Source organism: Drosophila grimshawi, unplaced genomic scaffold (assembly GCF_018153295.1).
Source record: "Drosophila grimshawi isolate 15287-2541.00 unplaced genomic scaffold, ASM1815329v1 contig_1377, whole genome shotgun sequence".
Classification (NCBI taxonomy): domain Eukaryota; kingdom Metazoa; phylum Arthropoda; class Insecta; order Diptera; family Drosophilidae; genus Drosophila; species Drosophila grimshawi.
In genome coordinates this window covers 26297903-26322842 of record NW_025062900.1, presented here as the reverse complement: position 1 = coordinate 26322842, position 24940 = coordinate 26297903, and the positions used below count along the sequence as shown (strand labels likewise).

The 24940-nt window shown below is 35.8% G+C and overlaps 1 protein-coding gene across 1 annotated transcript in view; it reads right to left on the bottom strand.

Annotated features, from left to right (window-relative positions):
* The window catches only part of LOC6567132 (Down syndrome cell adhesion molecule-like protein 1 homolog), a 59816-nt gene that overhangs the window by 7726 nt on the left and 27150 nt on the right, over positions 1-24940 (bottom strand). Inside the window, exons 3-11 of the mRNA XM_043214734.1 lie at positions 9806-9847; positions 9249-9454; positions 8010-8075; positions 7899-7938; positions 7663-7818; positions 7432-7560; positions 5166-5303; positions 824-988; positions 354-413 (exon numbers count right to left, since the gene is read on the bottom strand). Coding sequence (XP_043070669.1) covers positions 354-413; positions 824-988; positions 5166-5303; positions 7432-7560; positions 7663-7818; positions 7899-7938; positions 8010-8075; positions 9249-9454; positions 9806-9847 — 1002 coding nt within the window. The remainder of the gene's footprint in view (positions 1-353; positions 414-823; positions 989-5165; positions 5304-7431; positions 7561-7662; positions 7819-7898; positions 7939-8009; positions 8076-9248; positions 9455-9805; positions 9848-24940) is intronic.

Genomic DNA, 24940 nt, shown 5'->3' with positions numbered 1-24940 from the left:
CTATACAATTAATTTTATGGAATAAAATGTGCAAATTTGTATTGTTAAAACAAGTTTTATTGAAATGGAATATCGAACTGATTCTTATTACAAAATTGCCACTTTAATTAAGATCTTTGGGGCTAACTTGCGTGCTTTTTTTTTTACCGATGGTATGCGGTGCATAAAGTTATAAAATAATTATGCAGAATTTATGAATCCAGTTTATACGGGGTTGAGTAAGTTAGTTAGTGCTGAAGATATTTAAAGAAAATTAAAGTTTTAAGAAGTTGACGTGATGTAAACTTCAACTGACTTTAATGAGAGTAGAAAAATATGACTTATATAGATTATATTTTAATCGTAATGCTTACCATAGCTTCTATTTAACATGGCCATCTCTGATATAATGGCAGTCGTGGGTGTTGGCATTTCTGTGAGAAAGGAGATATTTATTTTAAAATCAGTTCTTAGTCAAAATTAACTAAAGTCTCAATGAAGATATGTATAACCAAATTTCAGTCAAAATAACTTACAAAAAATCATAGGAATCTATGCAAATGAAGTGATATCACAGATTTTTATTTGGTTTAACAATGTTAAAGTATATGATTAATTTAAATATTAAGTATTCCTCTTGATTTCTATAAAATATAAAAACTATACAAAACAAAAATTAAAAAATACACTGTTGGAAAAATGGCGCGCAACAAATGAAAAATGAGAAGTCGTTCTTTATAGCTGCTGCTCAAAACGCAATCAAATAAATTGCAATAAATTAAACAAAAAAAAAAGTGAAATTAAAAACAGTGGAAATAAATGAATGTGTCGCAATGTCACTCACCGTCGAGTTTAATGTTGCCATCGGTTTCGCCCAGCGAATTTTTTGCCACGCAGCGATAGGTGCCAAAATCATTTGGTCCAACGGCGCGAATTTTTAACTTCATATATTTCGTATAACCGCTGACGGTTGATGTGGTCTCATATTTATCACCAGCCCGTGAAGTATCTGTAAAACGCAGAGCGACAGATCTCACAATAAACCTTCATATATGTTTTCTCTTTTTTTTTTTTAAATTTAATGGGGCCTTAAATTTGTACTCTATGCGTAAATTACGGCAGTTGAATTGGCCAAAGCAACTGAAAAAAGTAAATCAATTAATTAATGTCACCTGCATTTTGTGTATGTTTTTGTACTAGTTGTGAGCATTGAGGCGGAATGCGTTTTCAATGGCGACTCAAACTAATTACACTCCCTCATCCTTCTTCTCCATTCATTAACTTAAGGTGACTGCGTGTGTACGTAATTAAAACTGCCGCAGTTCGATATTAAGGGTGATTTCTACCCAGGAACTAAATAAAACTTTTCTCATTAATCAGTGAAAATCTAAAAGAAAAACTTTTGTTCAATGCTTCTTTAGTTCACTTTTTTCCACTCTTGCCGCTTTAATTTCGCTTTGTTCTGCCTATTTTTCGGGGCCCAGACTAGGCTCACAAATAGCTGGAGTAAGTAGCATTAAACATATAAACTTAATTTCACTTTGATTGTTTGGCGCAGTATAATGCGATATCGCATGTTTCTCATACGCCATGTTGTTATGTGCTTCAATTGTTTGTGTGCCTGTGACAAATGTCTTTGGTTTCTGCATTTCGTTTTTGGCAAAAACAATTTACCCTGTGGCGCTTAGCATGCATGTGAGCTACGGCTTCTCTTTTTTATAGTCAGTCACCTTTTGTGACGCGCCAGTTTCTCAGATACTTTCCGTGGCACATTGAAAGCCCCTCTGACACGCAAATATATAATTTAACTCATAATCTACAGCAGTGGCGGCAACCTCGACATATGCGATTTCTGCGACTGATGGCAGTGAGTCTATACTTTTAATATGCCGCCATCCAATATTGGGACATAAAACAGAAGTTTTTTTCCAGGTTCTATACTCCTTTTTTTGTGTTGGATGTGGCATGCATCACTGGTAGTCTGAGAGAGACTTGCTTGTTCTGTCCTCTGACTATGCGCGTGATAAATGGCATGTGCTTGCGACAGTTCAACGAGGGCTGTGCGACAAGTTGATGTGGCAAACTCGTATGTTATATTGGACAGATTTGGGTTAAATAGTGTCTTATAAAGGCAATAAAAAAAGAGGTTACACGGGTTAGACTTTAGTCAAAGCTTAAAGCCTAATACAAATTAATTAACGTGTCATTCGAATTTCTTCTTCATCTGTTAGTTATGATCCTTAATGAATTTTCAGTATATATATTAAAATATACCTAAATCATGAAAATAAAAAGATTAATTATATATATGGATTTTATTTTTATTGTCGCTGAGCGTGTATAACTATGGTAAACCTACCCAAAGGCTTACATATTTTCCTATCTTTTCTCTAATTTGTTTCTTAATTTTTATCTACTGTTACGTTTACTTTTTTTTACGTTGTACTTTATCTTTGTTTTGTATCATTTTGTATCTATATCTATATCTATATATATATATCTATATCTATATCTATATCTATATTTATATCTATATTTATATTTATATCTATATCTATATCTATATCTATATCTATATCTATATCTATATCTATATATATATCTATATCTATATCTATATCTATATTTATATCTATATCTATATCTATATCTATATCTATATTTATATCTATATCTATATCTATATCTATATCCATATCTATACCTATATATATATTTATTATATTATTTGTCTAAGTTTTCTTCCTACCCTCAAACCTCCAAGCACATATATATATCTCATGCGTTTCGCTCCGAAATCGCTTAAAATTTATTACCCAAAACTTTGGGTGTCTGTTTGCAATGCATCCTGTTCGCTGCCGAATTCATATCTCAGTTCGCATTTTGTTTGCTTGCTGCCTATGCGTGTGTGCATATGAAATGTCTCCACTACTGGCTGATACCTCGGTCATAATTTGGAACTTTTTTGTTCACAAATACACAAATACATACACACACGGCTATTTCTTGTTGAATGTGTGTTTTACCTTATCGAACAAACAAACGGCGAAAGTATTTGTTATAATTTCGATGCTCATGCGTCTCATAGGCTGATGACTCATTTTTGGACATTCCAAAATAATCATGGGATAAAAATGGGTGTAAAGTGTGATTTGCGTTTAGCTGATACATTGGTGGTGCAATATATTCGTATGTTTACTTAAAATTAAACATTAGCCACCCAACATGCATTATATTGATTAAATTCTCGCTTTTACGATAATTATTTTCCGCTTTATCTTGGTTATAATGTATAGATTTTTGAGTATCACCCAGTTATGGCTCTGACGCATGTTGTTTAATGCTTTTAGGGGCTCGACGCTTTTCCGCCGCCTGTCCGCAAATCTGTGTGATTATGTTAAAATAATTTTCGTTGCAAATATTATTTTCTGACATTTCTATCATTTCGCTGACACACAGGAATTTGATAGAATTTGCCACATTGTAGTTGCACTTATTGTATTTATTTTATTTGCGATTTGTCAATTTTCCCAGTATATCAACATTTTATTTATTTGCTGGTTTTGATCATTTCCATTTTGGTTATAGCAAATTTCTGTTGCATTCTGAGTTCAGTGGTTAATTAAAACCATTGTGTGAACGAGACTTTATGTAATTTAATCAGTTGCCAATTATTGGATTTGCATTTTAAAAGGAATTTCACATTGCAATAACAGCCACATATATGCAGCACAAATCTTTGCCAACAACTCTAAGTGGAGCATTTCATATATATCTAAATTGAAATTTAATTATTTCAATTTATTTGTCAGTTTAATTAAACGAATACTAAAAGAAGCCATGCAAACATTTTTGCATCAATAAATTGAGTATTAAGTCAAATAATTTTATTACTAATATATAAAACACAAAAAATAATATATATAAATTAAGTTGAATTAAGTAATCATAACAAAATAAGTGAATAATTAAGCAAATAAATATAGATTATATATATTGAATTATAGCTTCAAGAAAGGAACAAAGAAAAATGTTTTCGTATTTAAATTGATTTCATGCTGTATATATTTGATGTTGCCATTAAACGTTTTAACTGAATTATTATTTGTCGAAACAAATTGTTCAGCGCTGCTCAATAAAGACAATTAATTTAAAACCTTTACAGCTCAAAAGTCTTTCCATGTGTGTGTTTGTTTTTCGAATGCCTGTCGCTCAGTACGTATGATTAATACCAAAAGAAATTAAAGGACCACTCAACAGCAACATGAGCAGCAGCTTCAGCGACCACATTATTTTCGACAAACGCATTTTTATACTTTTATAGAGGATATTATTCGTTTGTCATCAAGTTTGAGACAGACGTCTCCGACCCCATAAAAAATATATACACTTGATTAGTATCACTAATCGAGACGACATAGTCCGATGGATCTGTCCGTTTCTATGCAAAATAGTTGCTCCGTTTTGGAACTTTGCATATATCCGTCTTTTTTCTGTAGGCAGTACACATGTCGGGCTCGGTTGAATCGGACCAGTATATCATATAGTTGCCATGGATCGGTCGAATGGACAATTTTTGTCCGATATCCCATTCCAAATTTACCTAATATGAGGGTTGCTATATATTTATACAACAAATTATTAAGATCGGACTTTCCATATAGTTTCCAGTATAGTTGAAACAATAATTTTAAAGATTAGTTCTTGTTTGAAAGTTTGTTTCCAAACTTTCATTAGGAAAATCGGTTTGTTTTTTAAAATTGATGTCGAAGGTTAGATGTCGGAGGGATAACTCCGGCCTATAAGGGTATGTAATATTCGTTGTTTCGTGTTGTTGTTGTTGACATCAGCTGTGATTGCAACTGCAGCAGCTTAACTTATTTTTACGGTTACGCAGTGATGCGAGTTTTAATTTTTGTCAGTTTTCGTGACAGTTTTCTGACTGCCTGCTGTGCTGTACTCTGACCGTGGCAAGGCAGCATGTAGATTGCATTGTAAGCTCATTTACAAACGCTTTTCAGATAATATACCTGGCTACAATGCACAGCCCCACCAGCGTGCAGCTGGCCCGGATTTCGCGGCACAGTGAACTGCTGCAGCACATATGTTCCTCGAGTATGCAAAATTTGCATTAAATTGGCGATAAGTTAAGCTTATGCTTAAGTTGCTTGAACAGTGGACAATACCTGATATTATCATGTCACCGCGCTCAGTGGTCCAATAGTTGATTGAGGCTGGGTAGGCCTCTGTATGGCACTCGAGCATGACATCCTGCCCCAGATATGCACCTTCCAGCTGATTTGGTATAGAGAGCATGGGTGGAACTGTGAATATATACATTTAAATGCATAATTAAAATATATATAATATATAAATAAATACATATATCTTTGCCTTTTATATATGTATTCACTGTCGTCAAATATATCTCGATACAAAAAATACAGAGATTAAAATATAAATTAAAATCATAATAAAATTTAATTTTAATGTCTCTTAAATTTCAATTAATATTATACGAAAGCAATTTTTAAACTTTCTATGGCATTACATTTCCAACCCCAGAAAAACCGTAGTCAATTAAAAAAAGGATTGAAAAGGATGATATGCGCAACCATGACTAAGACTAAGGAAGTTTACATTTGAGTTCTTAATGAAAGGATTGGAAAACCCTAAATTGATTATATTAGTAAGTTAAGATATAACTGGTGGGTATAGGGGGAACATAAATATAATTCAACTTACAAATGTATAACTGAGCATAACACGACTATCACGTAGGGAGGAGGGTCAAAAAAGAGTCCATAGGTGTGTATAAGGGGTCTATGCAGTTCTTAACCAATAATAATGTTTTTGTTTTTCGGAAAACTACAGACAAAATCTTTGAAGATTATTCCAACTTAAAACGCTTGAATCTATTCAGATATCATATATTATATATATTATTATATTATATATAAAATGCATGAAAGAAAACGCATATATTTATAAGTTTAAGTCCAAGCTAAAACGCTGAAACTAAGCTAAAAATATTTGAATTTCAATTAATATATTTAAAGATTATTCTTGCTAAAGTTTTATATTTTGTAAGTCGAGTACAATCCTCAACTGAACTTTATAACCACATCAGTTTGTAACTATTTTTAAAGCACTTTTCGCATGCATTTTACGTGAGTTGGCAAACGGTTTTTGGATTAAAATGCATTCGGTCATTAAAAGAGCGCCTGTGAGCGGGAGATTGTGTCTGGCTATGTGTAAATAGCTTTTGTTACTGCATCAGCTCAAGGGCCGTGTGTGTGTGTGTGTGTATGTGTCATAGCAATGGAAACGCATTTTCGCCACGTACCCAGAGCTGGAGCACAAAATAACACTTGCTGACAAACAAACAAACAAACACAACACCCACAAACATGGCAAAATGAGCGCATGCACACAACAAAAACACACGCAACACATACACACACACGTACGCTCACAGGTAAATTAATTTAACGTGACTGGAGCTTTGGTCGATTTTCGGCCAAGTGCGAGGACCCTCCCTTTTTCGAACACGTCTTCCCACACCCTCCGCTCGGTCCCTTTTTGTTGAGGACACGCAGCGGTTATTGCCCTGAAACTGCAACAGTTAAAAGGCAATTTTGGGGCGGATGGTTAAAGCTAGACAGGGAGATGTGGGGAACCAGGCGCAGGCCTGCCGCTCTGCTTTGTGTATTTTACGCATTTAACAGCGCGTCCGACTCTAGGTGGCCACATCGACCAAACGGCACATAAATGTTGCATAACTGTTGTGCCCCAAAATGGATTTGATGCACTTGCACATTGATTTCGCTATGAGTTTGTTATATAAATCTTAAACTTTGAATCTGTGCAAAGTTTAATTTAACTTTCAATTTCAGTTCAATGACAAATTCACTCACTGCTATAGGTATTTTGCGCATGTATTGATTTCTCATAAATTTTCAATAATTTGGTATTCAACTTTTAAAACGGCAGAAACTCTTGCCTATTTCAAATTAAACTTTTTTAATTTATGTTCTTAAAACTAGGAGAATGAATTAATAATTAATAATTACTGGGGAAAACTGAGTTCGCATATTAAATATGCGATATACTCATCAAAATTAATTATCTTCTTTTTTGCTAAAAAGTTGCCTAAGCGTAAAAATCATTAAAATTTTCACTTCTTTGTTCAGAAAAGAAATCGCACTGACATTCAGAAGAAAAGTAATATTTTCTAGTTTTATAAATAAATTTTATAAATATTAATTATGAAAAGAAAATTTAAATTTTATTAAAGCCACATTTGGCGGTTTTCTTTAAAACGCATCAAAAAGTTTAATGTTAAATTGGCAGAACTATTATTATTTTAAACTCATTTAGGCATTTATGCATTTCCCAATCGTTTCAAGCACTTTCTCACTGTGGAAAATTTAATATTCGAGTTGTACTCACACTGAACTCGCAGATGCACTCGCTTGCTAATCGATGGTGGTACTCCGTTCGATGCCACGCACAGATATGCCGCCATGTGGAGTCGGCTTACTTTGGTGATGTGCAGCAGCTCGCCATCAACGACATTGACTGGTTGTGTGTGGGTTGTGCGTTTGGATGGCAAGAAAAGACAGAAACCACATTGAACAATTGCGCTGTGTGCAGATTGCAAATGTGAAGCTGATTACTCACCATGCTCCCCGCCAATTAGCATTTCCTCGCCGTCCTCTCGGCGCCACATTACGTAGGGCTCTGGATATCCGCGCGCCTTGCACATTAATGATACATTCTGGCCCTCTCGCACGACCATATCGTTGCTGGTCATGCCCTCGACAATCATTGGAGGAACTGCAGCGAAGCGGGTTCAAGCAATGAGTTGTGTGTACTGTGGTTTAATTGACAGTGAATCGCTGAAGTCGCATACTTACCCACCACCTGCAGGTAACCCTTCCTCGAGCGCATTGGATCCTTAAGGAGGAATATAAAAAAATGTTAAAAGTTCAAATTGCTTGGACTGTTTCTTGCAGTGCGATGCATACCGTATTGACCTGACACATGTACCAGCCACGATCTGTTTCCTCCACTTCCTTGATGTGCAAATACCACTAGAATATAAATGTAATAACGAAATAATACTAAGGTAAATATATATATACTTTCCTTCTACTTGAATAGGACACTTTACACTATCTTTGAAATTGCTCATGACTGAAAAGAATCATTAAATACAGAAACTTGTGCACATTATGAATGTGCAATAATTCATTTTTCCTTCCGCTAAGCTCTTAGGTCTGGTTAAATTCCACAATATGTTCGAGGTCGTTGAAATGATGACTTTTATTTTGTATCATCTCAATAAAACATATATTTATTTTGATGGTTATGCTTGGCACGTTGTCTCATTGCGATTATAATATTAAAAAAAAAAACGTTAAAACAAGAAATTATAGCTTACAACGCAAAATTAAGTCCCTGCATTTTGTTGGCTTTTGGTTAATAATATTTTTTTTAATATTTTAATCCATACTTTTTTAATTATAACAAAAATTTAGTCTCTGACGTACTTGGTTAGGGGCAGGATGACGTGTAAATCAATTTGAGCAATCACTTTTTTAGCTCGAAATAATTGTATTTTTTTGAAGTTAATGATTTATAGTAAAATATCTTCAAATCTTGACTTTCCATATTATTACTCAATAATTTATGTTAAAGATAGGAACATTTTTTTGTATTTATACCATTTAATTTAAAATGTTTGTGTATTAATTTCGTAAAATGAATGCAAAATTTTTACATTTGGCCACAAATAAGCCCAAATCTCAGAATAAGTATTCCTGAGTAGTTTTTTACACTTAAATGATTTAGAGTTAAAATTGCATAACTATTATTTTCCCATTTTATGACTTAATAATTTGTGATTAAGACTACAAATCTAAAAGCGTGTAAATAATATTAGTAAAAATAATATAAAATAATAAAAAATTAAAAATAAATATTAGATTTATTGATTAATGATATCACCTTAATGATTTATTAAATCCGAGTATAATATGAGGATTTTGATGTTTGGTTTTGGAAGCCCATCTAACAGTTCAGTGGCCTTAAATTTAGTATTAAATACATGAGAAAACTCAAACGGTATATAGAACTATTAAAGCTTAAGTGTACATGTGAATTCATCAGCAAAGTAAAACTAAGATTTTAAATAAAATTTGAAGCTCTCAAGATTGAAATTGATAGATGATAACAATGATAATGATAGGTTCATAAAATCTTACCGATCGATGATCATTGTAAGTCAAACTAATCCGATTATTCTGCGATATGACATTGTGGTGTATGGAGAGTATCGTCTGTGTGTCCACACGCACCCAGGCCACTTTGTAGCCCTTGAGGTTCTCCACGACGCAGGCGAGCAGAGCATCGCGGCCAATGGAGACTGTGACATTGGCAATGGGTTCGGCGAAGCGTGGCATGTCCGCATCTGTGGAAGTGGGATCAGTAGCAGAAGGAGACACGCCCAGTTAATCAAAGGAATGTCCCAATTCGCTTGGGGCAGAGTTCATTTGCTTAAAAGTTTGCTTGGCCCACATTTGAGTCTGTGGCTCCCTCTTTCAACGGGAATTCGTAAAAGCAAAAGCAATGTGGCAAAGAGAAATGTTGCACACATTGCTTTGACAGGACTTTTGTCGCACTTTTGCTGGATCTCGATGGGACAAACTGCTGCACAGTGCGCGTTCCGTGAGGCAGTGAAAGTGCAGCGAGCCACATAAATAAAGTATAACAAAACAAGCAAAAACAAAAAAATCAAGTTAAAAGCCGCTATATTAATTACCTTCCAGTGCTGTTTGCTGGGTATCCACTCGTGTGTGTTTGCCTGCAGAGAAGAGAAAGTGCACAAAAAGGAGGAGTTAGAAAATTTAATTATATTTTTGGTCAAATAATTTCATTGAGAAAACATTCTGGCTGCCTGTTTCTGTACGTATACGTTATAAATAAAAATTAATTAGCGCCAACTTGGACAAAAACTTTTCGCCAATGTGTCCAGCTCTGCAGTCGCATCCTGTGGACTCTGTTGCTGTCGCCTTATTTGGCTTATACGAACATTTTCACGCAGCGCTTTTAGTTTTTTTTTTTTTCTTTTTTATGACAAAAGTTCAAGTTTAATTGTTTTTCGTCGAAAATTGCAACGATCGCAGGTTTTCCCTTGTGAAATAACAAAAAGTTTCATTTCATTGTAGCATTTTGTTATTTTCTTTTTATAGAATATAATTTGTACAGAACATGGATAAATGTATTTTTACAGTCGAACTACTGAAATGTGTAATTAAATTTTTGAATTCATTTCAATTAAAACGTGCATTCATTAAATTTCAGATTGAATTTTCTGTAGACGAAACTTCGTCATCATTTGAAATCCCGCCAATAAATACAGTAGCCGAAGAAATTTTTTTCACTATTACTACTCTTTTTTTCTTAACTAAAATATTTTTTACAATAATAAACTTTAGAGTTTGAGTACTAGCTAAATTTCTTTGCTCAATAATTTTGCTTAACCCAATTTATTGGGAAATATATATGTCCTTAGGATTTAAATAAAAGTGCTTAAAATACTGCATGATATGCAGTAATCTAAATGTAAAAATATAACTTATGTATATACATGCTATGTGTATATTTTATATTGTGAAAATAAATTATTAGTATTTTCACAGAAAATACCTCAGTTTTATTATTAAATTTTTCCCTCGTGTAATTTTAGAAAAGTTTTTTAATATAGCTTACAAAATTGCTTTTGACTAAAGACTATTTTTTCGCACTGACTCAGTTTTCTCTCAGATTTCAGATGAACAACACGCCGAGTCGAATGTCATTCATCGTCTTATTCCAAAAAGCGAGTCGAATATTCCTGTTTCCATTGACACTTGCAAATGTTCCGCAAGCATTTAAGAAATTTGAGTTAGCGGAAAATCTCATTTCGGTCAATGTGTTCAGAGACGTTGCTCGTAAAATAAAACTGCTAAATTGAAAAACGCTTAAGCATTTTTACAGCTTTCAACACGGCATTGCATATTGAATTACGTTGCCAAGTCAGGAAACAGGAGACGGAGGGAGGGGTCAAGCAGGAGAAGGAAAACTGCAAACGGCGCTTAAAAGTCGCCAGCACCATTTGCCCCTCCACCACTTGATGCTGGCCATCACCGAAGCCATGTCCATTCTCCAATTCCCTCTGGACTTTTGCCACTTTTCAACTTTGGAGCTCACCCCCTTGTTAAGCCCTTCTGCCGCTCAGCAACAACTGTTTATACTTCTTTTCTCTTTGCCTCTGTTTTCGTTGCCCTTCTCTGCTTTGTATTTTGTTTTACTTTCTTTCTTTTTTTGCGACAAGAAAAAATGCTCAACACGATTTTCGCTGTTGATTTACGTTTTAGCACGTTTTTCGTATAGTTTGGAGCTCACTATTTTTGGCATTTGTGGAGAAGGGGGAATGTCGAAATGTCCCCTCATTCAATTTCACCTGTCACGGTCGCATTTGCAGCTTTTTGTGCCATTCAAAAGAAGTTTTCGCGAGCGCCGAGCTGCAATTTAATGAGCAGTTTTTGTTAGTTTTGTCTTCTGCCTTGCCTGCCGATTTGTTTGCCATATAATTTGCGTAATTCCATGCAACGACAGCAGCTGCCAGATGATGCAGCTGCCTTTTAACAAGTATCCGAAATTTGGTGGAACAACGCTCTCTTAAAATCGCTTACATAATGAACAGATTCATATATAGAAACAAATTTGACCTAGTTCCTCCAGAATTCTAAAATCAACCAATGAATCATCCTCATGTTTAATTAATAAATATAATAAATGTATGATGTGAAATAACTTTTGACTACCTTTGAGAATTTATCAGCGATAAATTAATTAATTTGATTTATTCACTTACTGCTGACGTAAAAAGCTCAAAGTTTTTAAAAAATGGTTGAAAAATATAGATGGATAATTATTATAATCAAATTAAAGCTACAAATTAAATGATAAAAATAATGGGTAATAAAGCTTAAGTTTTTTACTTGTATACGCTGTTTTTATTTAACAAACTATTATTAATATTTTATTCAGTAAACTGTTTTTATTTGAAACTAAAGTAAGAGATCTAGGTATTAAATTTTGAATATATTTATATATAAGATAAGATAATTTGCTCATGTTTGTTTCTTAGTAATTAATTGTAAAATAAGCTACTTCAAGCTGAAGAGCTTTATCAATTTGAAGCACGTATCTATTTTTAATTTCTGTTTTCAATAGCCAGCCTACCGCCTACCTCCCAAGCTGCAGGCACACATGTCGCGACATGGACTGGCAACCAGTGAGCGTAAATGTCCACTCCACTCTTCCATGATCTGGAGTGCAAATGTTGTTTGACTCACCTAAGCGAAGGGGCAGAACCTGAATTGGCCCTTTTATGGAAACGCAGCTGACCATTCAATTTATCAGGCTCGACGATGGCTACCTTTCGTTTCGTTTTGTACTGTTTCGCTTTGGTTTTGGTTTTTGGACTTTGAGCAAACAAAAACGTGCTGAAAATTGGCGGCCAGTTTCAATGAGCGGCCTTTGGGCCGAGTTGTGCTCTTCTGGCAAGAGAGGAGGGGAAAAAGTAGATGCAAAAACTGACTCCAAAGCCAATTTGACTGCGCTTTCTTTAGACTTATATGAAGCGAGCAAAAACAAATTGTCGGCATACTTTCAGACGCATAGCCAGGTAATTTAAAGCGCCGCTCAGTTTTATTGGAAATTTATGGGACGCTTAACATTTGAATGCCGCTGTGTACATCAACTGCAAATCGCAAATCTGCACGTCTTTGTCGGTACTAAAATGAGTCGTCAACATTTACGCGACTGCACTTGAAATGGACAAATCATTGAAGCAGGATGACCAAGAGTAGCCAGTACAGACAGCATCAAGTAGAAATGCGCAGCTATATCCTGTGTGTCCACCTTGGCGAGACCCGAATCTAATCTCGGCTACTTTCAACAAACAAATGGACGTCATAAACAAAACGTGCAGACAAAAAAAAAATAAATAAATAAATAAAATAAAAAGAATGAGAAAAACTGCTGTAAATGTGCCGCCTACTCCATTTTCGTGCCCGTTTTCAGGTTGGCTCAAGGAATATACAGTGGCACAGAATAATAAAATATAATTTTCGATTGTGAAACTGAAAGTAATTAATATGAGTGTCATAACTTACAACCTTTTTATATCAAATTAAAACAATTGATTTGTAGCAAACGGACTATAGGCAATACCGATTATCATTCTAGCACTTTTATTAATGAGCATGAGCAAAAATAAAAAAAAAGTCTCGAGAGGTGTGAAGCAGAGAACAAACCAATGATTCAATATTATTTATTTTATTTGGGCTAAAAAAAAGTCCACAACTTTTAAGTGAGTCAATATAAAAAATGTAATTAAATAAACTTAAGAGCTATATAGAAATCAATAAAATAGTAATAAAATAATTATTAATAAAATAAATAAAGCATTGGAACTAAGCAAATGAATGAGAATTTATAATTGCTATGTACAAAAATAATAGAAACATAATCGGGTTTGTTCAAAGCCTTATTCAAAGCCATATTCAAATAAAGTTTTCAATTATAAAAGTGTTTTTAATTTATTTATTGCCGAAAACAACGATAACATAATTTTTAAAACATTTTTATTTTTTGCAAGTATTTTATTAAGCCATTGATCATAATTAAATACATTCAATTATACAATAAGGCTATACAACAATAAAATAGTACTGACCTTCGATTAAGATATTACAATATTTAGATATATGTACATTAGCTTTTGATTTAAGCTCGGTTGCTCGTTGTTTCAAATACGAATATAAACTAAAATATTTCAACTTGCCCTTATTATTTGAACCGAACCCACATCACTTTTGACTGACTGACCCACTGTACAGGCGTCTTGACCCTTGTTGCCCTTTTTGTTGGTTTTCTTTTTTATGGGCCCATCTTTTTTTGCTCGCTATGTTTTCGTTTGCTGGCTTGGCGGGAGTTTATGGAGTGCGGTGGTGGCGGGTGGTTATATGAATGTGGATACTTATGGTTTACTCACCCGCCACGCCTGCTCGTTTATTGTCGTTTATTTGTCTTTTCGCCATTTTTATATTTACGCATATAATCGCTTTCAACGCTCGCCGCCTTGGGGAGCTTTGGGTATATCGGGATAAGTATTGGTTGCACGGTTCATGTTGGACTTGTTGTCCCAGACTTGGTCGTCTTTTATTTTTGTTATACGGCTTTCGGCTTGCGGCTGCTTGTTGAGTGTTTGCCGCGTATAAATATGATGTTATCGCTTTTTATGGTCCATTTTTATTGCCAGCAATCAGTCTTCTGTTTTGTTTGCTCATTGCTTGCCATTATTCAAATGTATTTGTTTAATTCTAGGGGATTGGTCACTGACCGCTGGTCCGCTGGGCGTTCACAAATCATTTCAAATCCGCAATATGTCAACAAATATTTGGACCCCGACTTTTTGGGTTTCATTTGCCAAATGCTCAGCTCGTTATGGCTTATGGTGTGGCCATTATCCTTAAAACTCGAGACGACAAACGAAAAAAAAAAAATAAGAGTCGGGTGGCTGCGGGAATGAAGGCCATAGCGGAGGCAACCAATAAAGCCAATTCAATCACACGCCATTGACGTTTGTAAGTTACCTAATCAGCTATAACTCCTAATCATACTGTGTATACGTAATTAGTTTAGTGTTGACGAGTTGTCTGTCCTTCCCCCTCCTTCTCAATCTCCCTCTCTCACCTTTCTCTCTCTCTCTCTCTCTCTCTGCAACAACTTAACTCTCCTACACAACCTCTCTCTCTCTCTCTCTCTCTCTCTACGTCTCTACCTCTCTCATCCATCTCCCATCTCTCTCGGTCTCTCTGTGTGGTCGCATTATATATGCACTTTGTTGACAAACGAGCTGATTAAATGCCAGCTCTGGCTCATTATGCAATTAAATGACTTGGGGCTCTGTGGGCACTGCTTCATTTGCAGACATGTCCACGCATGTTCACATTTAGCGCATTAATGGTAATGCATATTTACATATGAGCTGAAAGATGATGGCTATTTAATTGCTGGTGTGAAATAACATCAAAAATGAAATTGCAATTTAATTTAGTTTTAAAACCATGTGAAAATTCCTCCCCTTGTTCCTCCCATACTAAATAAAGTAACTCTCTTCTTCAGTAAAAGTGCCAACTTGCTAGGGTTGACACTGGATAGGAAACTAGATTGGAACCTTAACACCCAAGTACGGGTGAAAAAGGCAAAATGCAACAGGAAATCCGTTTGGGGAATGCCGCCAAATATTGTCCGATGGTTGTACATATCTATTGTCATATCAATACTTCTGTATGATGTCGTAGTATGGTGAAAAATGAATCCTTAGCATCTGGAAAACTGGAAAAAAGGTCATGTATCGTTTCTAGGAGGGAATACAAAAATCGCTTCGAAGCAAACTACTGCGTGCCAATAGTGCAACTACAACTACAATAGGCGGAAGTACTAGGTATAAAATAAGAACTAAATTGCCTAAAGATGCTCAAAGTCAGCCTAGGCCATTTCAAAATATATAATGATAGCCACGCGCCAATCAAATTTATTAGCGCGATATCGTCGAATTCGATATCGGTAACAAGCTGTCGCAAATATCTACATGAGACGGTTAAGTAGCATGTTTTCAGCTTGATGTGGGTTCCTGGTCACCAGGACATGGAAGGCATCTATGAGGCTGATGAGTTAGCTAGCAAAGGAACTCTGTTACCTCTCCTCACAGTTAAGGAAGATATATGTATGCCTATACCTACCTGCATGCTTAATAACAAGAAGGAAAGTAGACGCAGGTCTAATGATGAATAGCGAAACGCAAACTGCGGTCACATAGCACATCATACATTGCCCAATATTAATACAAAACACAGTAGAGAGTTGTATAATCGGAGTCTTACAAGCTGCTTGACATCAATTCGTGCTAAAACAGGACACTGGTTAGTCAGCATTTATGCCCATAGACTTCAGGTGCCGTATAATGACTTCTGCAGAAAAAAAAGGAAGAATCAGAATCTCAGGAACACTTATTCTGCTCCTGCCAGCACTTGCCAGGAAGCGATTTGCAACCTTTACCTAGTTTATCCGAGCTAGCGAGCATGGGACTGGTCTAATCTTTGATCTTAAGTTTTACACTAGTGTAGAGAAATTCGAGCTAGATCCGAAGCGGTGTCATACAATTTTAATTAATTAAATTTAACCTATTTATATAATTTATGAGCAGTTAGTTTAATATTTAATTGTGTGCCACTACCAACCATTTTTAAATTATGAGGAAATAAATGCCTTTCAGAATTTAGAGACTTGTTTCTTAGCTAGAAACATTGTTAGTTCTTCTAGATGTAGTATAATATTGATTTTTATAGAGGTAAATGGGTTCCTTGATGTCAAAAGAATGTAATTTAAATAAACTATTTTGTTCGCATAATAATCTTTGCTGTCATTTAAGGCAACAGCGTAATTTTCATTAAAAAAAAACAGCAGTGAAAGCTTACAATTTTTCAACAACGCTGTAAATTTAAAAAAAAGTCTTAGAATGTTACACTCCTTTAATTGCGTAAGGCTTAAATAAAAAACAGCGACAGCAAACAAGTTGCAACATTTACTTAAGTTGTAATTCCGGCAGCTATCCACGAGGAAACTATTACCATAATTTACAATGCAGTCATAAAAAGAAGGATACAGCATATGAAATGCTTTATGCAAATTGTTTACTTTAACCCAACTCACTGCAGCAGCAACAGCAGCAGAAGCAGCAGCCACAATAACAACACAAGGAATGGCGAATGAAGGCAAAAAGAACAGCAGCACGAACACAAGCCCAAAAGAATGCAATGGAATTTTTTGCACAGCATGCACACGTGTTGCTAGCAACATAAAAATGTGGCAAGGACGAAGGACTAAAGCAAATGCTTACCAGATAATATTAAATGCAAGCAAGAGCTAAGCCAAACCAAGGAGACGTCGCCATCGCCATCGCCATCGCGTGTGGATGCTCAGATATTTATATGCAAAACCGCAAAACAAATTTTGGCTGCGGCAAAATGCACTTTGCCAACTCGGCAACTTGGCAAACAAATGAACTCGAACTGGTCGGATCCAGTTCTCGATTCAGCCCTGCAGCTGCACATATGTATGCATATGTATATGTATGTGTCGCTTTTTGTTTTACAAGCAGCTGCAATCTCAGCAGTTGAGCAACTGTGGCTGGCTTTTTTATTCGCTTCAAGTATTTCGAACTTCATTGGCGAAGAATTTGTTGGCAAGTTGCCCAGCTGGTTTTCAAGGGGTTCTGGCTGCCACTGACAATGTAATCGCTTGTAAGACAAAGCCAGCTTGCATTTAATGGCTCAATTCAAGCATCTTGATTGATTGAGCTGCGATGGAAAACTCATTAAGAACTTTAATTAAATTGAGCTACCCGAAATGCAACTGAGAGCAAACAGAGTAAAAAATAAAAACAACTAAAACAAAAAAATAAAACAAAAGCTCATTATTCATAATAAATATTATTAAGCAGACGTATTTTGCTTTAACTTAGTGTTTTAATAGTATTTAAATATTCCCATGATATTTCATTTCTGTTCTTCTTATTTGACTAAATTTCTTCGTTAGTGTAAGTTTAATTTTTGATTAACGTTGTTAATTTTTTAAGTGGCTAGCAATTTTTATACAATTTCTTAAGTCAATTTTTATAAAAGAATTATTCAAAGATGTGTTTAAATTAAATAATGTTAAATTTTGTTATAGAATAAAAAAGTTTACGATCCATACTAACACCCTGCTGTGATCACTGCAAATAATTGTAAGCTCCATTCAATTGTATTTTACAGGATATCAAGATAAAATATGTGCAAAAATGTGCCAAGAAAGTGAACGAAACATAAAAATGGCAGTCAAAGGGGGTTGTTGATCGGGAAATATGAAGTGGGGCCAACTGCTGCTCGACACTTTCTCACTTTCATGAATTATGCCACGTGCTTGTCAACTTTCAGCTTCAGTTTGAAGTCCTTGCCACCGTTGGCTCCTGTTCAGCAGTGGCTGAGGGACCTCTAAGGTGCAACTGCCAACTGGTAGCTATTAGGTGGCATGTGGCAGCTGTTGCTGCGGCTTCGTTTAGACTGTGTTTAACATATTAATAAATGATTGAGACAAATGCACAGGCAACGCCTGCTGCATGCCTCAAATGATGCAAATATGATTCTGGTCAGCTAGTTTCTCAGTATTCATAGCCTGCTCTAAAAGGCTTTAAGACTTTACGGTTGCGCAACGGCATTAAGGGTTGTATCCAGCTAAGCGGAATGGCTCTTCTTATTGGGTATTCTTCATCGTTGAAGTCAGTGTGATAATTTAATTACTAATTACACGCGAATTAATTTTCACTCTCGGACCTAATTTAATCTGCAAGCATCCGAAACTGGTTGAAGGCTTTATCTGCCTTATTATTGAACTTTGAAAACTGGCGCTACTCGACCCAGTGGTAATTTTTAGGAATTTTCATGTCCATTGCAGTAATTTGGCAGTGGTGCCAAATGTGTGTGTGCAAAAATTAAATTAAATAAATACAAAATAAAAACAAATAACTAAAAGTAAGAACGTGGCAGTCGAGCGTGACCATCTGCGAAATACTATGATACCATAAGTAATATCTTCTGATAACAAGAACCACAGAACAGGGTACGAGTAATCAAGAAATACCAATCATTGAAGTCGATTTTTGGTAATCTATCGTCCAAGTTTTTCATTAAAATTGCGCTAGATATGAGCTTTTGTGAAATTTGAGTAGCCTTCCTTCCAAATTTGATAACTGTAGCTCTTAAATTTCTAGAGATATGGGGTTTTTGGTACGTGGCTTATGCCGATTCAACAACCTACCAATCTAATTTGGTGACTCTAGCCTTAAAATTGTGGGAAATATGTGACTTTATCGATTTGCGAATACCTATTTTATCGATTGCCTAGCCCCTAGTGGACGTAGCACTCCAATTTGTACACTTTCTCTGACGCGGCCACAGACCAGTCTGTGTTCCAAGTTTCAAGCCTCTTTAAGGGTGTCGAGACGGGCATTGCACAAAACCAATATACTATGACACCTTCGGTATCAAAGTATAAAAAATGCAAGCTGACTTGGCAATACTCTGGCGTAACCGACAAATACTGCAAGCAAAACACACCAGCCAACAGTAACCCGCACCACAATCCGCTAGCGACTACGGCACTTGCCGCCAATGTGCTGCCTTCGTTTCATAAACTTTGTGAGTAATTTGCTTCAGTAAATACCGACCGATTGATTGTAGTATAATATTTGTTCTCGAACGAGTCATATGATCGTATGTATTATTTATAGGATAATTACTATTATTCAAATTTAATAATTACACCCACGATTTTAAAACTACCTTTCCATGTTCCTTCTTTGAGTGCATGCCGAGAAGACTCTGTAAGTGTTCATTAGAAAAGTAATCACGAAGCACATTCGTTGAAAATAACTTAAGAATTATATGAATAAATCGTGGAATGATTTGCATACATAGCTGGGTGTAAAAATCAAAACTGCATTTTTGCAAAATTCAGCTTAAATATAGACATTTATGTGTATGTGAATTCTCCCAGAGTTATTATATACTTTATTGTTAAATTTTATTTTAAATTTCATATAAAATGAATTATTCACTTTAAGTTTTATATCAAATAATCTCTAAGTTACATTTTAGCTTTAAATATAATTTTAAATTTGTATTCTTTGAAAACTTTTTTAAATTATAAGTCTTTTTTAGTCATCAAGAAATAAAATAATGGAATCTGAAAGGCTAGCAGAACAGTATGGTGTCAGCGACGTAATGTGCGATATGCTCCCGAGCATAAAGTGAAAAGTTACAAGTAATTTGTCGCACATGAGTCGACTTCAGCGCACCAAGATGCTCACGATACCCATTGCATTGGGCAATGAATTAATCATGCAAAAGCCACTTACTCAATTTACACACACACACACGTTCAGGTGAAACAATGAGCAATGCTCAATCTCCATTTAATGCGCGACTGCTCAAAATGCACAATGCAAATTGAGTGGAGGAGGAGGGTGTCGGACAGTGGACTGATATTAAACAGCACATTACTCATACGCCATGTCAGCAGCGAGCGGTCTTTTGCCAGGTGTAGCATATGGTAAGTAAATTTATTTCAAACAATTATGTAGCAATTAACAAGCCGATGCCGGCAATTACAATTGGGCGCGGTAATTTGGGGCGTTGGCCAATTTGCAGAGCAGCACGTGTATTATTCATGCAATATTTCACAAACTTACGCACCGCGCAAGGCTATTGGTTCGGCAGGAGGAGGGGGAAGGGTTGCACTTTAAAGCATTTTAATTTTTCAATAATTCAATTGGAGTTGTGCCAAAGTGGCCGCCGTGTGTCTGTTGTCATTGGCGTTTCCCTTTTGCCTGATTTTGTACCTGTCTTGCAGATTAAGTATGCGGCATGTGCGCCGCTTCGGACGCGTTGCGTGACGCCATTGCGAGCGCACCATTGTTTGCCATATTGCTGCTTCAACGTAGCAGTGCCTCATAAATTATTTTCAACGCGCATTTAAATTACAATTTGTAATGCTATCTCGTTCATCGCACCTTCCTCTCTCTGTCTCTCGGCCTATCTTTTGTAGGCGTCAGCAAGTGGCCTGTGGCGACTGTGGCACGAGTGTGTAGCGCGGCACATACAATCACTTTGGTCATTTCATGCCACCATTTCCGGCCACGGAGACCACTTCACAAATTAAGTTGTCAACAATTTTAACCATATCGCGACCATATAATCTTCACACCTAAATTATTTATATAGAAAAAGATAGAGCGCACACTCGCACACACACACACACACACACACACACAAGCGAGGCAATAAAACGTTTTGTGCTGTTGTCGAGCCTTTTGTTTAATAAATTATGTAAAATGCGCCAAATTGAATTTGAAATTCAGGCAGACTTTTGCTGGTTATGGGAATTAAGATATGTCGACAGCCAGACAGCCAGACAGGCCCAGACATGCCCAGACTTGCCCAGACAGGCACTGACATACGAACATGAGACCGCGTCGTTTTCAGCAACAGCAACATAAGCCTGGTTAACATAAATATTTTATGTATGTGTGCGCTTTCAAGCGATAACTTATTTTAAGTAAGAAGAGCAAGAATAATTGGTCTATTTTGGTTTGCGGCTGACTCTTTGTAATTAAAAATTTATTTTTCGTTTTTAAAAAGGCTGTGAAATATCATTTTAATTTCCCTAAACAAAATATTAATATGTGCTACACGATCAAGGTAAAACAAAAAAGTTGTGCATAATTTAAATGTGTTTTGGCTTCACTATAATTTTGGTAAATTTAAGTGAAGCAACTCTCCAACTATTCGATACCAATACCAGGCGCACATAGGATTACACTAATGTCCGATTTATATGATCCATTTAAGCCATTTTAATCAAATACTTGGAACACAAATTATATTTAAGTCGTTTACCAAAATATACTGTTTATAAACCACCATCCAGACCTATAGGTATTTGTACAATTTATCAGATCGACCTCATTATTCTTATCAGGTGTTTGTATCGCATACGACTCTTTCTCATTTCCAACGAGAAAATTACTAAATATGGCATATCGTTTTTTATTTTTAAAGTCATAAAGATGAATGTACAATTTATGGGATTGCGATTGCGTCAGTAAGTGGAGTCTCTCCAACCCATTGAATTGAGCTTCTAAGCGCTTTTCTTGAAGTTGTTTGATTATGTCACCATTCGAAGAATTGCAATTCTTTGAATTCTTTCCACTCATCTGATTTAGACAAGATTTTAAAATATTTTTGACATATTTGGAAAACTTTTTTGGACGACTAGGTTAACACAATCGCAAAAATTAGCTTATCTAAGCCCGCCCTGTGCTGTCATCCGCATATTTGTAATACTAATACTAATATTATTTTCTTTAAATAGTTGATTGCAACTCAATACATAATTGGATCTCGTTAAATTTTCACTCAACTGAACAGTTTTGTTTCAAAAAACGTATCGAGCCACCCACTCAGCATACAAATTCATTTTGACTGTCGGAATATTATTGACTAAGTCACATATTACTTGTTACTTGCTCGTGAGACCTTTGCATTCTTTCCGGGAATATATAGTTCTCAATCCTATAATCAAGTCCAAGCCATTCGGACAAATTGCAGCACATCACAGCGAAATTATTGTCGAAAAGTTTCTAAAGTAATTGACTTAACTGGACCATAAAGCCGGACCATAAGCCAGACCCGGAGCCAGCAGCAGAATATAGTGCGAAGACTGTACATAAAACTTAATGATGCTGCATTGTGGGTGGTTGAGTGGTTGAGCAGGGCGCGCACGAGGAGTATGCGCCAGCATAAACATAATTTACATCAAGTGATGGCCATCAGAGCAAGGACAGGCTGAAAGTCCTTGGCGCAAATCACAACTTGAATTCGTGAAAATAATAATTAGGCGCAGTCGAGCGGCGACCCTCCCAAAAGCCAACAACAAAGGAGGCCGCACTCAGAATTGCAAATGAAGTGTGAACAAGAGTTTTTACTATCTCTCCCTCTCTCTCTCTCTCTCTCTCTCGGTCTCTCTCTCCCTCTCTACCTCTCTCTCTTTGTATCCCTCTTCCTCTCTATCGCTGTGTCTCTCTCTTTATCTGTCTGCATCTATAGCCACCTATCTCATTGCGGGTGTGCGGAACAAGACAAAGGACCGCAAAAAATGTGTCTTTGGAGACGTTATTAAAAGTTTTTTTTTTGGTTTTTTCGATGGCTACTTTTGTGACCGCCATTTACATTAACAGCCTTTCATCCAGTTTTTGACCAAAATATCAAAATGAAATTGCTGCATAATTTGTACTTTCCACATTTCCTCTTTTTTTGTTATTTTATTTTATTTGTGTTTGCACAATGTCGTCAGAGAAAAGTTTTCTAATAATTTGGGCTGCTTGTCATTTGGCAGCGGCAAAGTGTAAATAAATACGGCCGAGAGTTTCTTATCTAAGCGACCAACGGAGCGCAAACTTAAATTAAAATGTTGGCAGGACATTCGTTGAATTATTCAGCAACTTTTACCAACTGCTGGCAACTCTTTTATTTCCTTGCTCCTTTTTGTTTTGTGGCCAGCAAATGTAAATTTCTTGGCTCTCTCGCTTTTGCCTGTCCCAGGACAACGAAGAAAACGAAGTCGGCGGGCTCAATGTCTTTTTCTGGGTTCTAGGTGGTCTATAGTAATTAAAAATCAACAAACAGCGTCAAGTATCCTTTTTATTTGTTGATGACATTTTGCTGTCGAAAGGGTTTTCCGCGGCACGTGAATGTTTTTCATGAATAAGTTTCAGTTTGTCGGTTTTATATTTATCGAACGATTTATTGACAATTTATTTTCATGACATACGCGGTAAAGAATATTGCTATACCCTCAATTATTAATAGCTTAGGCTAATCACCTTCAAAACAAATTAAATATTTTGCTATAAATAGTGATGTACCAAAAGCAATATCACTTATTGAATATTAAGAACCGCCTTAAGACCACAATTCACTCTTGGTTAACTTTATGAATAGTAAGTGTACATACTTACATATATATACTTTTTAAGTGCATGAATTTGCAGCAAAAACAATTTAAATTATATATCAACTGTCCTACAAGTTATAATTTAATTTTCCACAAGGCGAAGAGCTTATAATAGCCTTAATAATTGAATATGATTTTCATTCAGCTTACAGCAGGCTTCGACAAAGACCACCAATTTCTTGTCCTTCCACGAAAAATAAAATGTTATATATAATACTGTCCTAAAAAATATTTTATAATTTTGTATTCAGCTGACAATAGTTTTGGAATTCTATTAATTTTATTTGTAGTGTGATATGAAAATACTTTTTTTATTTTTATTTATTTCTAATAAATGATGAATTTCCGCAGATAGTATTTATATTTTTAATCAAATGTTTTCTTAAAAATTATAAATTCGGTAAAGTTTTAAATACTAATCTAAGTGAATTAAATATTAAAATATTCTTCAAAAATCTTCCATATAATTTTTAGATTGGTAACAATTGGCAGTTAAGAGATTTGGAGATATTACTCATTCTTTATTCCTTTTCCCTTCCGAAGCCTGTTCTCAAAACGTTTAAGTTAAATTGTCGTAAATTTCAGCTGGGGTCTGCTTAAGGTGCAAGCCGGCAGTCAACAAGCCGTAGACATAAAAAAAATAATGCCGCCTGGCAGGCCGCCAAGTGGTGGGGGTGAGAAGTGGATCGGATTGACGGGTGTGTTGTTGGAGAGGGGTGTTGAGGAGAGGGAGGGTGGCGGTTGGCATTTCATTCGATACAAGTGCTAAGCGTCTGATGCCAAAAAGTCGACTTGCTGCCTTAGGGAGTCGTTGGGAATAATTCCGCAATTGCCAGCACATGTGGCGTAGTCTCGTTTTGTTCCTCACTCAATGTAGGACGCCCCCTTCAATCAGGCACAATGGGTGGCACACAGATGCTGGGCATAAAGCACACTTAACCACGGTCAGTTAGCCTACGCAGTTGAGGCTACTCCACGCCACGCCCATTGGGCTACCCATTTGCACACTGCCCTACTTGTTATTTATATTATGAGCACTCAGAGTTGTTGGCTCATTGTCATAAATTTTCTCAAGTGTTAAAGGAGCCAAACAAGACAAAAAAAAAAAAAAACAAAAAAAAAAAAAACCCCATACAATCTACTGAAGAGCAAAAGATTTTCTCGGCCGTGTGTTGAAATTTCTTATGCCTTGTTTTGTTTGGCAGCGGCTCAAGGGTATTCACAATAA